This window comes from Molothrus aeneus, chromosome 2 (assembly GCF_037042795.1).
Source record: "Molothrus aeneus isolate 106 chromosome 2, BPBGC_Maene_1.0, whole genome shotgun sequence".
NCBI lineage: Eukaryota > Metazoa > Chordata > Aves > Passeriformes > Icteridae > Molothrus > Molothrus aeneus.
The window spans coordinates 55,836,525-55,853,848 of NC_089647.1; the positions used below are offsets into that span (position 1 = coordinate 55,836,525).

The 17,324-nt window shown below is 40.4% G+C and overlaps 1 protein-coding gene across 4 annotated transcripts in view; it reads left to right on the forward strand.

The window, feature by feature from the left end:
• ENOX1 (ecto-NOX disulfide-thiol exchanger 1) overlaps nucleotides 1-17,324 on the forward strand; it is a 361,156-nt gene that overhangs the window by 321,959 nt on the left and 21,873 nt on the right. For all 4 annotated transcript variants that reach the window (XM_066545023.1, XM_066545020.1, XM_066545022.1 and 1 more), the window contains 2 exons: nucleotides 10,956-11,063; nucleotides 15,740-15,796. In XM_066545023.1, coding sequence (XP_066401120.1) covers nucleotides 10,956-11,063; nucleotides 15,740-15,796 — 165 coding nt within the window. The remainder of the gene's footprint in view (nucleotides 1-10,955; nucleotides 11,064-15,739; nucleotides 15,797-17,324) is intronic.

Sequence of the window (17,324 nt, forward strand, 5' to 3'; positions counted from 1 at the left end):
CCAGGAAATGTATACTAGTGCCTACAATTCTGCTATTGCACATGCTGAGATGTGCCGATTAAGAGGCACCTCATTGCCCCCATCCCCTGAGGGGCCTGAATCACTGGCTGGGCTTGGGATCATACTGTTAACACAGAGTGACAGCACAGGCTCCCCTTTGCTGGCAGGGGTGCATTAAAGCCCAGCCACGGGGTTATTGCAGCAGCAGGGGATGCGCCACAGTGCCTCTCTTAAAATTAGTGCTCAAGCTGGAAAGCCAGAACAAAGGGAACAGTCGTGTGTGGTGGGTGTAGGGCTGACAGAAGGGCTGATACACTGCTGGGAGTGCCACCAACTCAGCTCAGCATGTCTCAGCAGGAGACTGAACATATTCTGGCCCTGCTGATGACCCACATGGGTGTCACTGATGCAGTGTGATAAGAGTCCACTTTTGTCTTTTCTTCTTTTTCTCCCTGGACAATACCAAAACCTGAATTGCAATGCAGATTGTGAACCTGAGCACTCAGAAGTCAGGAGCTGCCAGAACCACTGCCTGTGCGTTTTGCTTTGTATACATCAGAGACCCTTCCCCATTTGGTGCTGCAGCAGAGAGTGCACATTCAATCATCACCTGTTCAGTACCTCCCTGTCCTTGCTGTTCAATATGTAGCTCAAGGTCTTTCTGCAAAAGCCACATTGCTCCTGACATTTCCTACATTTCCTAAACTGCAAAAAAAAAAGGAGTTTCTTTTGCAGTTTACTAATCATTTAACATGTAAAATAAATAGCACATGCATCTGAGACTGATACACCTCTTTAAAGAGCTCTGATAAATGCCAGATGACTAGCAATCATAAAATCACAGAATCATTTAGGTGATAAAGGACTTTTAAGATCAGCAAATCCAACAATTAACCCAGTACTGCCCAGTCCACAACTAAGCCATGTCCCTAAGCACAGCATCTACATATCTTTTAAATACCTCTAGGGATGGTGACTCCACCACTTCCCTGGACACCCTGTTCCAAAGCTTGACAACCCTTTTGGTAGAGATATTTTTCCTAATATCCAGCTCTATCCTTCATTTCAGGCTTTCAGTGTTCATGCAGGGTAGGACTGTTTTGTCTGTGATATGCCTCACTTTTGTGGTTGGGAGGGTAGGAATTGCTGTTGGAGTGCCTTGCAGCTCCCTCTTTACACTCGTTGCTCCCTCAAAGGAGGGTGGTCAGGGTGGTGCAGACTGTGGGGAGCACACATTTTCCACAGTACCATCACTGGGAGACAGATTACAATCCTTTTATCAAATTGAAGTGTCCCAAGAGGCATCTATCAGCTTTTTCAGCAAGACCATGTACCTGTAAAATATAGTAACTCTTCTGAGTAGAAAATCCAAAGGTAATTAGTGTTGGCCTCACTATGCTGCCTTTGAAATTAATTGGATTTCTACCATCCCCAGCCATTAGAGTAGAGCCAATCCATTTTCAGATGGAGCTAGCAGTTTTTTCTACAAGCAAAGATGGCACTTCTCAGGTCTTCCCTTTTTTTCATAGCTTTTTCTCATACAAGTAGTCGAACTGAATAGTGCCATGGTTCACACTCTTTCAGTGGGAGCAGCTACAAAAAGAACATTTCTGTGCAGGAGGTTGTAACAGACAGGAGGGCAGGGCATCATGAGGCTTTTTTTCCTCATCGATCTTTTAAGCCATCTACCACCTGTTAAGTTCCAATAGGACTCAGCTGGCATTGAGGTCTGCAGGTCTCAGATTCTTCACGTGTGTGGTTAACGGTCACAGCCATTCCTTTCTCTCACGTACAAACGTCCTGAAATGTCAGAAGCCACAGACACAGATGCTGGTGGCTGAAAATTGCTGAATCTGGTGCTGTATGAGTGCCATGGCCACTATAACAATGATATACCTTTAAATATACAGGTTCTAGTAGCACTTTAGTGCTGAAATTAGGATCATTGTTGAATAGATGGAGCATGTTATGGCTATATTTATTAATATAGCCTAAGTGGAGAGGAGATTTGTAGCCTTTTTTTATTCCATCTACCTCTTGCTCACCAAACATGTATTCAGCATACAACCCAACCAATGTACTTATGCACAACTATAAACTGATTCTTCTCCAAAGCTGGATTAAAGAAGAATAAATATAAGAGATAAAAAAATCCCTTTTATTTGCACTTTTACCTGGTAAGTAAACAGACCAGAATAATTATGTTGGAAATGGTTTTAATTGCAGTATGAATTCCAGTTAGATCTTTTTTCTTTTTTTTTCCTATAAAAATGGTACTGGAGTAGTAATGACAGAACTGATAACCTTATAGGGAATGGATACAAGTCAAGTGTGAGGGGCTGGACCCAACATCCAGATGTTCACTTCCATGCCTGTTCCTTCTCTCACCCAGTGGCTGATATTTGAAAACTGGTTAAGAAATATATGATCCCCCAGGAGAGAGAGAAATGTTCCCATAAGTGTTGTCTTAGTTCACTTGGGCTTTTCAGGGCTCTGTACAGTCCAATCCATGTTTAAACTTCAGAAAACACTTACTCTTTTGATTATATTAAAAAAAAAAGGAGCAGCTGGCAATTAAGTGCTATTTATTTACCAGATCTCAGACAAGCCAAATGGCTTCTCTTCTCTGTTTAACAGCCTTTCTTTATTGAAAGTAGTGTTTGATTTCCCACTTCTGCAACCACCACTTCAATAATATTAGGGGAGTGTAAATAAGGTCCCACAGATACTTTAGGCACCATATTCCTGACAGCTGTTCTGGTTGTAAGATGGAGAAGAGTAGCATCTTTTTTCCTGCTAGTGCTGGTAAAGCTAGACTGAGATTGGCAGCAAGAATAAACCCTTCACAGAGAAGTAATTCGGTGCACACATTTTATTTACAATATGAAATAAATCAACTAATATGTTCATTAACATGCATGTGTAGTCTAGTGGTGGCAAAGGACAAATCTTTTAAGTTTTACAGTCCAGTGATCTTACATGAATTTTTTAAAAGATCCTAAATACTAGCATTGGCTTGCTGATTAGAATTTCCAATTGTGTTTGATGCTATCAGTGCTAAGAACTCTGTTTCCATTACTAGGAATTGTGTTTCAGTGGAAATTACACCGGGTAAATTGATTCTCTTCCATAATATTGTTCTTCTAATTAAATTTTTATTCCCCATCAAAATAAATAAAATATTTTTTCTTGAATGGGAAATCAAAATTTAAAAGATCTGTTTTGGTTTGTTGAGAAAAGGCATGCTGTATCATGCTCATTTTCAGTCCCATGGAAGAAGAGATGGGATCACACTGCTCAAGTGCCATTAACTGGTGAGGAGTTACCCGTAGTGGATAGTACAGGTGAAAGGCTGCAGAAGATGCTGTTGTTGTGACTAGATGATCACGTCTTTCTTGACTGTGCATCATGCAAGGTGCCAACTTATTGCCTTGTAGGACAGATGCAGGGGCAGCGGGAACATGATACTCATTTGGGATCAGCCCTCTTTCTTTGATCAGGATCAGGATCTATTCACCTGCTGTCAGTAAACTCAGGGCTATGTGATATCTCAATCACCTCATTTAGCAAAGAAAGAAGGGAGCTTTATAGATGAGGTACACTGAGCTTTTGTCAGGCTTCTCCCCTTCACAGGCCACCACCAAAATAAAGGACCTTGTGTAATTTGCTGTGAAACCCAGATCCCAGAGAGGGATCCCTGATGCTATAGAGCTAAGTTCTTATTAGTATATTTAAATTCTGAGATGAAGGATTCATTCTGTAACGTCCCTAAGGACTTGGTCTTTTCTTCATTTGCTGCAAAAGTCTATAGCTGACTGAGGACAACTTGTCTTTCTTGATGAGTAAGAGGTATACTTGAAAATTACTTGGCAGAGGAAAGCTGTAGACTGTCTCTTAAACTGTTCATTACATCACCCATGCTCTCCTTTCCTCTGCTGCCCAGCCCTTAACATGCCTCTTGTAGCTGGTGTGGCTGAATCGCTAAGCCTCACAAAAAAAAAAGAAATAGAGAGCTGCTTCTCTGATATCTATCAGCTCTTCTCTAGAATCCTATAAAAACTGAAGTCAGAAGGTACATCTGAAGGTCAGGTATACACCTTTCCTCAAAACAGAGGCATTTCTGGAGTCATCTCTTTTGTTCAGGACCTTGTCCAGCTATGGTCTCAGTACCCCCAAGGATGGAGACTCCACAGCTTCTCTGAGGCCTTGCTCAAGTGGCTGGCTACCCTCACATGGAATATTTTCCTTCTGTGTAATAAAAAAAAAAAAAGTTTCTTGCTGTCTATTTGTTCTCAACCCTTACTCAAGAAAACCACCACCTCCGTAACCTCCCTCTAGTTAGTTTCAGTGTGTCTGTGTCCATCTGTCTTTTGCATTATTTCTTAGAATACATGCCTGCAACTACTCTGAGCACTGTAGAGCTGTAGCAGGACCTCTGGAGTCTGTCTAATGGCAGGGGAAGGGAAGCATAGTATCACCTCCCTAAGGAAGCAGCTGGACTGATTTGTTCTTTAGTGCCACCACATGCATTTCCCCATCAGGTGTGTGTCCAGCTCCTCGGCCCTCTCTGAGGCGGTTAACCTGCAGAGCAAACATGTTCAGCATGGTCTTTGCCTCTGGCCAGAGAGCCAGGGAAACTCACTGTGCAGGTGAATGCCCATCAAGCAGGAGCTGGGCTATTCATCTACGTGCACCTCTTTACTAGCCCTCTTTCATCACTGAAAGAGGAAACCCTGTTTTCCATCCAAATAATGCCCTCTGTACAGCCAGGGACACAGCCAGTCCCTGAGAGCTGGCAGGGATGGGAAACATTGCACTATTACACTGTGGTTCTTTTTAATCCCTTAAAAAGCCCAAACCCACAGCCATACTCTTTATTTTAATAATGCCTTGCTGCAACATGGCTAACTTCCTTGAGGGCTCATTTCTAAAGCTTCTTTGACTTGTCTTTCACATTCTCCTGTTTCCTTGGTGATTTGTCAGGCCTCATCAGCGTCTTGTTACTAATGCATATTTGCTCAGCTGGGAAGTCACTTTCTCATTATTCAAGCCTGCCATGTGCTGGCCATTTGTGATATGAAATCTTGTCTGTCTTGCAAAAAGAGAAAGACACTCTTCCAGACAGGCCATGGGAGTACTAGAAGAGGGATTTGTATTTTTATTTTGCAAATGGTTGATTTCATTTTAATTCATTTTTTTCTTTTCCTCCTACCTTAGGAAGATTCTGAAAGGAAACATTTACCATCCTTCCCCTCTGTATTTGTTAACAGCTTCTAAGAATATCAAAACATTTATTTCCTTGCGATTTTTCTCATTTTCCATTTGGCAAACTCTTAACTTCTTTTTCTTTATATAAGATGAACTTAGAAAAGATGGAACAAGGTTTTCCTTGGGGAAAAAGGAAAAATATAATAAAACATCAGAAATTGCTATCATAAGTGAGTGCTTTAATTTTTAGGTGAACTCTGCAGTCATTTGAATGGTTGTGATTTCATACTTTTCAGATCTTTGATTCTTGTGTAGTTTTGGGGCAAGTATTTTGCACAAGTGAGTTCTGCTTCCCAGGGTTACTGTTTTACATCTGTGCGTTGGTTTCTTTTGGACTGAAAAAAGTAGCATTGATTGGGATACAGCCTGCCTATTTGAGACACCTAAGTTCCACCTTCTTTAGGCACTTAATGAATCTATTTTTCTTGTATCGGGATATATTTGCTATAGATAATAAATGGAGAGTAATACGAGTATGTTTCTCCTACACATTATATGAGCAGGAGAGTCCAGTTTGCATGAGTTCACTGGGTGTTGAAGATGACCATTCAACTGAGTTGGCTCAGTTAAGCTGTGTAAGTAAGAGCATCCCTGTTTGATACACTGATTTCAGAGACCTTTAACAGAGATGATCTCTGGATATTCTGCATCTACTCCATAAATGGGAGAGTCTGCCTCCTTCCTGTGGCTGAACAGGCTGGGTTTGCTGAAACTGCCTGCACAACCTGTGATCGACATCAGCGCTCCCACCCCAAAGATGTTCTTTTGTCTGCTCCTCCTTACTGCCCTTTCTTTGTAACCTTTTCATACTTCATTTCAAGTAGCTGTAGAGAAGATCATAAACAAAATATCAGGGGCAGGACCATTCAGCAGTATAACTGCTAAACTTGTGTCAAATGCTGGTTTTCCTTTTTCATTATTCTGTCAGCCTTACAGCATCCTAAGTACAGCCTCAGGCCCTGCGGTTGCTTCTGATCTGCCTCCTTTTTCTTTGCATGAAAAGTTGTTGGCTTCATGCTGGAAGTCATGCTTTCCTTATGGGATCCTTGTCTGTCCAACTAGGCTTGGGATGCAGCCACACTTCTAGGTATGTCCATATCTTATATTCAAATCCACACTGCCTTTTGGGGAGCAATGAAGAACTGTGGGCAAGGAGAAGGAGAGGAAAGAGAAGGAGTATTTCATGGCTGCACAGTGATACACAGCAGCAAGCTATTACTTTCCCTTTAGGACTCCTTATATATTCTGAGGCAGTGTGTGCTGCTCAGTTGTTAGCATTCTTGGCCACACTGGCACTGCATTGTACACAGCCTGAGTAATTCAGCTGGCTTCAATAATGTTATCTATATTTAATGTTTCAGAAGCTGTGAAGATTGGTTTAAGATGGTAATTTTCTGTCTGTGCTTTTGAGATCTATGCAATATGGGTGGTACTGAACTGTCTCTGGCAGAGATTCAGCATTGGAGTGGGAATGTGGGGAAAAAAATCAAAATAAAACACACACCCTCTTTCACCTCGCATCTTGAAATTAGCTACCTGCTTATTATGTACAGGGAGGATTTGGTCCTCACTAAAGAAAGAATAGTGATATCTACCATTTCTATGCAGACCAGTTCCAGAATTGCCACTGGAAGCAATGTCTTGTGTTTTTTGAGGGGGTCTAAAATGCATTGATTGATCTCTGGACAGGCAACCAGGATGTTAATTCTTTCTGGCTTTCCCATCTCCTCTCTGGAAATACCAGTAAGAGGATATTAGTGATGTCTGCCAGTCTGATCTGGTCCTACTGCACTACACAGCTCCATCTCCTTGGGTCAAGCTGGCAGCCATGGAGACAAACGCTTTTGGTAGACCAGATGAGCTTCCAGGCTGCTACTGGTGGAGCTCTGCAGGTGTCTCTCTTCAGGATCATCAGAGCTCTGATGAGCTCTGTGATGTGCTTTTCCGCTTCCTGACACTTGCATTTTGGTTCAGGGAAAAGACACTTCCATAACATGCAGACCCAAAGAATTGCACACTGGGGACATGGAATAGAACAGAAATATGAGCCAGTTATTTCCTGGCTGTATAGCCATGAAATCAGTTCTTTGCCTGATAAAACTGGGTAACCTCTGTCTGAATGCTGTGTCACAAAGCTAGGAGCATCAGGGCTTAAAGGGAATGGCCAGAGATGTGAGACAAGATTGAAAGAACAGACACTTGTATAGCTGTGGTGACCATCAGTGTAGTAGGTGGGTTTCCTACACAGGGAAACTTTAGCAGAAAGGCTGTGTGAGATGGCAAAGAAGGTGGAACAGTATCAGACAGCATAATTATTGAAACCAAGGATATTTTTTTATTTTGATTGATTGTGGTATATAGTTGCAAGAAATTTGAAGGGCAAAAGAAATATCTATAGGATCAATTTTTAATAAGTAGATTTATGTATGAAAAACCAAGTAATTCTGAATAATTAATACCTACATGTTGGCATCATTCATTATAATCTTTATGGAAAACCTGTCAGTTTATAAGCCGGCGTGTCAGCAGTCCCTGTTATGAAACTTGTCTCATTTCTGCCAGTGTAAGATCCTTTCCCCATTTGCTTCTAACTTTGCCAAACATCACATGTTTGTGGTGAAATTTTTCCGGCTGTTCATCTGTCTTAGGCTGATATTTTTTTCAGTCACATTTATTTTTTTATTTTCCAAAATGAGACTAAAGGAGAAAAATATGCTGTTTGGCAGGTATAACTCCTTGTTACAACTTCTTGGTTGCAGCATCAACCACTCAGGAAAAAGAAATATGCAAACCCGACCCATGCAAAATTAGCAGATTCTGCAGCTTTTAGAGATAAATATGAGGGAGAGAAAAAGAAAGTTAAACCCCCAAGGGATGGCTCCAAATTTTAAAAAATTTTGACATCTCTGGAGGTTGAATGGGAAGGTCCCAGTCCTGTGAATGAAAAACCTTATGTATGAATGGGAATAGGATATCTTAGTCACTCTGCTTTCCACCCCTGTGAAAATAGGACACAATTAGTGTCTTTGGAGCCTATGCACACACAGTAAACCTTCTATAGTTGACATTTTAACCACTAAGATTGCTAGAAGGTTTTATCTCATATCAAGCGCTTTGTAGTTCATACTCCAAATAGAATGCATGCTCTTTTACCCCAGGGAAACTGAGAATGTTGGATATTTTCCTGGGATTCCTGTTCCTCACTGGTCCAGAGCCAAGTACAAAGATGCAGAACATCACATCTCCCTCTATCTCTCTCTCTCATGCCCTCAGTGTCTTCCACACCAATTCCTCCCATGCTCAGACAGTTTTGGAAAAATTGCCTTAAACACAAAACAGGAAAAGTCAGGGTCAAAAGAAGAGATATATAATTAGACTAAATCACAGTGGGAGATGACAGTGGGAGATGTGAAAACAAAACAGTGGAAGTTTGTGAGCTGATCCACAATAAGTGAAACGTGTCCATGGAAGAAGCATGGAGAGGGGGTAGGTGGGATAGAAAAGGAAGTTTAAGTTCAGTTGTGTAAACAAGTTCAACCCAAGAGTCAGTCTTGGTTTCCTCTTTGTAACAGTCGTTCACTAGTGAAAGATTATTCAGGAGCAGGATGAAATGAAAACTCACTTAGGATCTTCCAGATGTGATTTTATGTTGTTCAAAAGGATGGCCTGTAGGGCTTTTCCCAGAAGCTGGAGTAAAATTCTCTCAACCAAGATGGAGTCTGGCCACACTGGTGAGACATAACTGCTCAGAGAAGATTCTGAAATAAGGGCAAAGACTCCTTTCTCATTATATGTTCAGGTGTGTGAGGTCAAACAGGTTGCAGATGCAAAGGAGAGGAAATCTCACCAGCTGCTATTAGGTAGGTGACAGTCTGCTTATCACAGTGCTTCAGCTAGTGACTATTGAGAGGGCTCATGGCATCTTTCTGGTCTCTTGTTCTCTGCTTCTCTCCTGAGGACTAGAGTCCATTCTCTCAAAACTGCAGGCATCAGCTAGAGCTATCCTAGGTGACCCTTATAGGTATGTTATGAGCTTACATGGGGTGACTAGATGGTCCCTTCTGCATGGATATCAGTGTGTGACCTGTGGCAGTGCACGCAAATCCAGTTTATCTTCTGGAAATGTGGGAAGTAGTACCCAACAGGCAAGGTGAACGCGTCCCTGTTGGAGAAATGCCAAAGCAGAGTTTCCCACACAAAAGCTGGTTGGGTATGAGCCTCAGTGGAAGAGACCTATTTATTTCATGGAAAAATCTTGAGATTCAAAATGGTCTTGTGCTGTGATAGAGTGAAAACCCATACCACAATGTCTCTTGAAGGCTCCCAGGGAGCAGTCCAGGCGGCATGATCCATCAAAAAGCTAACCAACTCCGCTGGACTGTAGAGTGTGTGAGATATAATCAGACATATACCCACATGTATTTTTACTTCAGTGGCTGAATTAATCCATCATACTGATGTTCACTTACAACAGAAACACACTACCAATAACTCCACCAGTCCCTGAAATGTCATCTGTTTCCAAGTCACTCTGAAAACAATGCTGACACCATGTCCTTTGATGCCTGGGACTTCCAGTGCAGTGGAACAAGGCCAAGACTTTTTTTCTAGGTTTGCTGTCTGTAACTTACCAGGAGGCTGAACACCTGCATCATCTGTTTGAGTCAGCCACCAGCCCTAAGCACAACCATAAACTAAGCTTTAGATGTAGGTACATGGTTAAATCAGTAATGCATGTTAGTAAAGCAATTAGTAGTTCAATTACTCCTTTAAATGGAGTGTGCTAACAAGCAATATGTTGCCCCAGAAAATCATAGTTTCCTTTCTTATTCACTGAGAGAAAACACATAAACTCTTTTCTTAACCTGTTTGTCTGCTCTTGCTCTTCATCATTGTCTAACATTCTTCAAAAATCAATGCAAAAACATATAAGTATTTCAGAATTAAATCTACTGACCTGTTCCTGACAGTCACAATAAATCTATGCAGAATCTAAAGCTAGCCGAGACCAGGGCACGTGGGCTTTCAAATGTGCTCCTTCATCTCAGAATTCTCGTCATAAAAATAGATTTTGGTCATAGCTTTTTGTTTTGACAGTAGATCAGCAGTCTCCCTGACTGATATATTGATTATAGGGCATCAGTCTTCCTGATCTAATAAATATTGTAGCACAAGACAAAAAAAAAAAAAAAAAAAGGGAAAGCTTTTGTCTTCTTGGCAAGTCAGTCTGAAAGCTTTCCAGAATATTGCTTTGCATAGAATGAAAATGGCTGTGGGCCAATAACTAATTATATTAAAGGGCTGTGCTTTTAAATTATTTATGTACCATAGTGTTTACCCCAGTCTTATTAAAACCAGCACATATACTTCTACAAATAAGATTTTGGTTCAGACGAATGTGACAGTCACTCTGTGGGTGACATACTGTAGCAGGAGTTTCTGCTTTAATGTAACAAATAGCTTAATGCACATTAACAGATGCATTACTCGTGGTGCACTGCCGCAGAAGGAGATGCAGATGAAAATAATTTACCTCTGGTCCATTTAGACAAAGCAGATTATGCAACAATAATAAATGTAGGAGCAGACTGCAAAACATTGTTTGAAATGAGGATTTGTCAAACTGGGTATTTTAAACTGCTTTGGATCCAGACGAGGCTAACCAGAAACTTCTTTTGTTTGTGCAGCAATTGCTGAGCATACAGGAAGAATTAAATAACAAAAAGTCTGAACTGGAGCAAGCAAAGGAAGAGCAAACGCATACACAAGCAATGCTTAAAGTCCTGCAGGAACAGGTGAGTGATTTTGGCAGGAGAAAGGTGCTGGCTTAGGCATGCTAAGGGGAAGGAAGGCAAAACCATTAGCTCTGAAAGTCTCATGGCTTCACCTCCAAAATCTGTAGGAGTCTGACCACAGAATATGTTGTGAGCCAGACCTAACCTTATATGTCCTGTCTGTCTGCTCTGATTAGGCTAACAGAGTTTCAGATAATAGAGTGAAAATGGACCCTTACTTAATATACTATCCAATATTGGATTTCATGTCTTGAGTAGTATTTTCCTCTTATGTATTCTACATAGATATCAGTGATAAGTGGTTTTGCTCTGAATTTAAAAAAATGTTGGGGGAGTTAAATATAGCTGAGCCAAAACAGCTCTTCCTTTCAAGAATAGTATTGAAAAAAACATTTTGGCATCTCCTGTGTAGTTCACACAAGTATGAGTATATAAAAAACTTACAGTAGCATTATCATAATGGCCTTAAAAAAGTAGTTATCAATGCACTTATTTAACCAGTGAGAATCAAAACTCTGTAAATCTGATTATCCCACCTTCTTTGATACTAAGGTGTACTATGACGCAGAGAAGTATATTTGACAGTATTGTTTTATAAGGATGGTAAGATGGATAGCTACACAGCAAAAAGCAAGGCTGGCCCTAAACCTGTAAATCTAGAGAAGAAACAGTGCTTTGTGTGCAAGCACAGTGTGCACAATTATGTGTTTTGTGTAGAAAACATGTGGCTTGGACACACTGAAATTGAAAATCCCCACCTGTGCAGCAGAGGCACAGTCTCTGCTTTCAGACCTTTTTTTTAACCCTTTCTATATAAACTTTCAGCTAAAATATTTGATGGCTTGGTTAAGTATTTGCAGTTTAAGGTCTGGGGGAATCTGAATTGCTTAAGTGGCAGAGATTCAAAATGCTGACGATTCTAATGTTCAAGATTTTTCATGTATGTCGGAATATGTCTGCAGACTGATGTATACATTTGATGTACACATTAGGAAAAGTAAATTATGTTTATTTCTGATTTTTTTAATGTTCATTATGAAAGCTAGGACATTGTTCCACATTGAACATTTATTTTTGAACATATCTGATGACAAATGTATTCTACAAAGTAATAATTTAGATTCTGGAAGCTTTTATGTTCTTTGTAGTTATGGTCACAGAGATAACCTAAATGAAAGCTGAGGCAAGACTGTAATACAGAAAATGCCATGAGGAAGAATGGATTTGGTAATGACAGAATCTTTATAAACACAGATTCCACCAGGTCTCTTGAGTTAATTGGATCTCATTTCCATTTTCACATGACTTTCAAGGTATAGCATTTTAAAGTGCTTTAAAAAAAAAAAAAAGAAAAACAAAAATCGCACAAAGTTATTTTATGTCTTTGTAGCAATTATATGCTGCAAAAACATATAGGAAGATCTTGCAATGTGAGGCCCAGTAGGGACCACCAGGGCAGACTGCTGAATCTCTGCAGACTGCTGCTAATTGCGAATCAAATGTGCACTCATGCTAGGCAGACAGGCGAAACAGTAGCTGGAAGAAAGGCAGGCTAGATCTGCATTTCTCTTGAGAATTAGCTCTGAAACGCGCCTGAGGCCAAGACTGTAAGTAGCCAGAATTCCTGAAGAGTGCTAGGCAGCCAGTGTGCTCCTCCAAGAACCCTGAACAAGTTCCAAAAGTTTCCAGAACAGCAGAAGCCTTTGCAGTAATGACCCCCACTTGCCAAGACTCACAGCTTTCCTTTACAAGCACCAAGCTTATCTGTGTGTTTTATCCACAATGGGTATTGAAAATCATGCAGCCAAGCCAAATAAATAGAGCATTTCTTTCAAAAATAAATAGCACAGGACTCCTGCCTTGACTTTATGGCTTGGTTTTGTGATAAGTTTGCTAAAAATTGCCTTTTCATCCCAAGTTGGCACAGGGATCCTGCCCTGCCTCACTCAGGGTATGTGTACGGGGGGGTGCAGCTCCATCCAAGCATGGCTGCTCCATGCTCCCAGCCACATCCAGGCTGGGATGTCCTGCTGGGAGAAGTCCCACTTGCTGGTGCACCATATTGCATTGCTGTAGTCAGAAGGCTTCTGAATCACATCTGGCATGTGCCCTTCAGCTCTGGTTGTCTGAGGGATTCATGCCCTCTGGTTTGAGTCAGGTCTACCCCACCACAGCATTAGATTATCAGATACTTCTGATTCCTCACCCCTTCTCCTTCCAGGCAGGCTCCTGGTTGTTGCTAGCACTAGCTCTGTGTGTTGCCTCAGCACACTGTCCACTGCTAACATCACACTTGCCCCTGATTTACCCTGGAGTCAGTGTAGGGGGCAAGGCAAGTTCTGTTTTTCCAATATTGTACATTTTTCTAAGCTTCCTATTCCAGCATTTCTCTTTAACATGTGAGAGAAGAATATAACTTAAATAATAATTTAGAAAAAAATATATTGTACAAAAAGGGACTTCACCCCTTTAACCGATGGGAATGCAGCTGCACACTTTCTACCCTTAAGTTTTCCACCATTATCTCCACTGCAGAGGTCCTAGTTTTGGCAAGGATGCAAGCAGCTTCTTGCCTAAGCTCTGGCATCCTTTTCAGAGCATATAAAAGTGTGCAATAAAAGAGATGGAGAGGCTCAGGCATCCTCTCTGCATTATATCAACTGAAGAAGTAGTGCCAGGGTGATAATGGAGGGAAGCCTTGGCAGGGCAAAAGCCTGCATGAAAAAAGTGGGCTGCAGGCTGAGCCCAGTCTCCCATCAAACCCACGTGTGGCTGATGGGGATGTGGCATGTCACCAGAAGAGCACTTTGCCAGGTAGCCACAGTCACCAAGGGGTGATGGCATTTTATAAACCTAGACGGGGAAAGGCAAAGTGTAAGGACTAAACTGCATTCCTTGAGAACTCAGGACACTCTCATCAGCATGCAGAACAGTTCTACAAAACTAAGCATGCTCTCCTGACCTCATATTCAGATAAGTAACTCAGCTGAACCCAACAGGACTGCTTATAATGTGTGGCTTATAATTATGCCAATAATGAAGAATTGGCATAATCAGGAAACAGCTCTTCCGGTTAAACTGCGATCCATAAATACTTCATTCTGGTGCTTGTCTGGAAGCAGCCATCTCAACTCATTCCTACCAGCTATCCTCACAGTGGAGTGATTTCACAGGATGGTTATTTTATCAGAGTAGGGAAAACATGTAGCATTCATTGGAAATGCACCACCCTGCTGTCAGTATAAATTTCAGACTTCTTGAGGCTTTTGAAAGATGAGCTTCAGTGAATTGAACCAGGAGACCTGATGATTTTGCAGTCCCCAGATATCCTTTGTACTACTTTATCAGGAAGTGTTGCCCTCTTCCCTCTCCATGAGGACTGGTTTAGTGGCTTGAGCAGTTAGTTAGGTCCTGAATTGGTGCAGTTCACAGCCCTGCATAAGGTACAAACAGACCATGGCCTGTTTACCCTAAGTGTCAGATTGGAAACTGAACAGCTGGGAGCAGAATCACACTCAGTTCAGCTGTTTTTGCCACGTAGCAAAAATAAGATGGAGGTAACCAAACCCCTAGGATTGTAGTCCACCAACACTTCTGAGTCAGACACTAATCAATACATATTAGTGTTCTGTTTCATTAGGATTTTAGAACTGTTGCAAATCAGAGCCAGAGCTGTAGAATCAACAGTTACATCAAACCCAATTTCTTTGGCAAAAAAGAAGGAATTCAGAGGAAAGTTGTGTTTATTGTTCCTGATCCATCTCCTCTCCCTCCATCCCCCTCCTCCACATGATATCTACTGTGAATTAAATTACAATAAAAGCATGTCTTTTCAGAGCTTAACCTAAAGAGCAAATGATTCTATGAGTTTCATTTAAGCATACAAACCTCTGTGGCTTATAGGCTCAGGAGAGCTGCGGTGTCTCCTCTTTGCTCTCTTTGCTCAATCACAGGATGAATGACAGCATATTTCACTGTGGCTCAAGATGTGAGCTAGGACTTTCCTTAAATCTCCTGAGAGTGATCTTTACAATTCCCAATGTAATCCTGGATTTTCCCCTAAAAGCTAATTCAGGAGGGGAAAAAAAGTTTTTGTTCAGGTCATATATTTGCAGTGTCCCCTCGGTTCTTCCTGCCACTGGTTAAATGAAAGAGCTGTTCTTCACTTCCCCTCCTTTTCCATCATACCCAGGAGCCATGTCAGTTACTTAGGTACGTTGTCAGGAAGACAATGTATAGTAGCACTTTGGCATCTTACCTCAAAATATATCATGCAAAAGTAATCATTGGCAAAACACTATTTAGCTAGTGGCAACTTGCAGATATTGTAAAGTTTAAATTAATAGCAACAACAGTGGTAAATTAAATTGTTTATTATTCTTGAGAGAGAAATCTGTGTACCTTTTATGCCTTGAAACTACTTTCTAATCTTATTATTTAAAAAATAATAACCCAGTTCTATTATTTTTCTTTTTTTGCCAACCTATCAAACCTTAAGTATGTTGGTTTCAAAATGGTTTGAGCAAAAACTCATTAGAATTATATGCTCCATCTGTTTTTCTCATTGGAAGCTTTATAAAACACTCCTTCAAATAAATCAAAGATAACTGTGTGAAATACTGAAGTAATGTGCTTGTTTTGTTCTGTTTTGATTTTTTTTTTTTCACTCTTTGCAGTTAAAAAGTGCCAAGGAATTAGCAGAAATCAATGGGCATGATGAATCTCAAGCAAATGTAGGTACATCTGTTTGTGTGTAGATTTAGTACATGTATGTGTATGGTCTCAAATTTACTGTGTATGTCTTAAAGCTGATAGAATGGCTGAATGATTTGCACATCAAGTTTGAAGCGTCTGGGTTTTTTTTCTTGAAGTCACAGGTTCAAATCCCAGCAAACTTCATTCAAGGTAGATAAATTGGGTTCCATGCAATTTACTTTGTAGGATTTATTTGGATGAGACTTTAACAACCAGTGTCCTACTTGCTGAATGTGGGTGTTAAAGATACCATGGAAACGACTGCAAAAGAAATGCTTTTCCTTAGTGTCCTGTCCAGGATTAGTCAAGCTACAAAGTTACACCATTTGTCTCTGTGGCTGCCACCTTGCAGCTGGGCAAGCCTGGCTGTGTTTCAGTTCTGAGTGAGGTGGTTTGTATATGTGTATAATTTTGAAACAGTTAATTTTCGCAAGAGGACTAAATTAATTCACTGAATCATTATTTAGTCCAATAACATTAAAGGACTCTTAAGGTTGTGTTTTTAAAAACCTGCTGCCAAAAAAAAATTGCTTCTATTATTTCCTTAATGATTGCCATCAAAACAGCAATTTCCATAAGGGGGGAAGAGAAAAAAAAGGAAAAGTTTCCCGCTAAGTTTGTCATCCAAACCGTGCTGTCTTTGTCATAAACATATGAATATTACAACCAATTATATATGATATCTTCCTCCTGGCCAAGTGAACTAGCAACAGTTTAAACACTAATATATTTTAACATCTACTTTAGTCCATGTGTTGTCTAATGGCTCGGTCAGGAGAACAGTTTTATTTTAAACCTGAATGGAAGGCTCAAGTTTTGTGAACTGCTTTTTTGATAAGGAAATGTTGTCCTCTTTTTTTAAATCCTTTCCTAAATCTCATTCATTGTGATCCCTTTCCGCAGTGAAGTCAATAGAGCCTCGTAGCTCTCAGCGTTTGGACAGGAGACATTCAATATTGTCTGATAGCTCCAACAAATCTGCAGCTGCAGTCTGTCTGCACAACATCCCATTGCCCCTTTGAAAGATTCTGTTTGCAAACCAAAAATATATTAATCCAATGATGATCTTGATATACTCACATATGCTAGCTAAAAAATGGTCGTTGTACAATAAATAGCTGATTGCAGGTTTCCCAAAGGAAATCCTGAAGGAATAGCTACATGTCAGTCTTATAAACTCTCTAAAAGAACTTGCTTCCTCACCAAAAATGTAGATGAAACAATGTTTTGTGGTATTGAAATGTTTTAAAGGGAAATTACCTGAAAGCTTCAAGCTGTACTATTTTGGCTCATATGTAACTGCATAAACACAAGTGCTTGAAAGTTTTATATTTATATAATATAGAGGTTTAAATAGCATTAAAAGGAAACATTTCAGTTGTGTAAAGAGAGTGTTTTGGTGCACAATTCCCAGATATCTAAAACAAAATATTTCAAAATCTTTGGTCAATAGTAAATTTTTCAAAATGTAATATTTTAAGTCAGTTTGTAATTGTACAAGCTCTC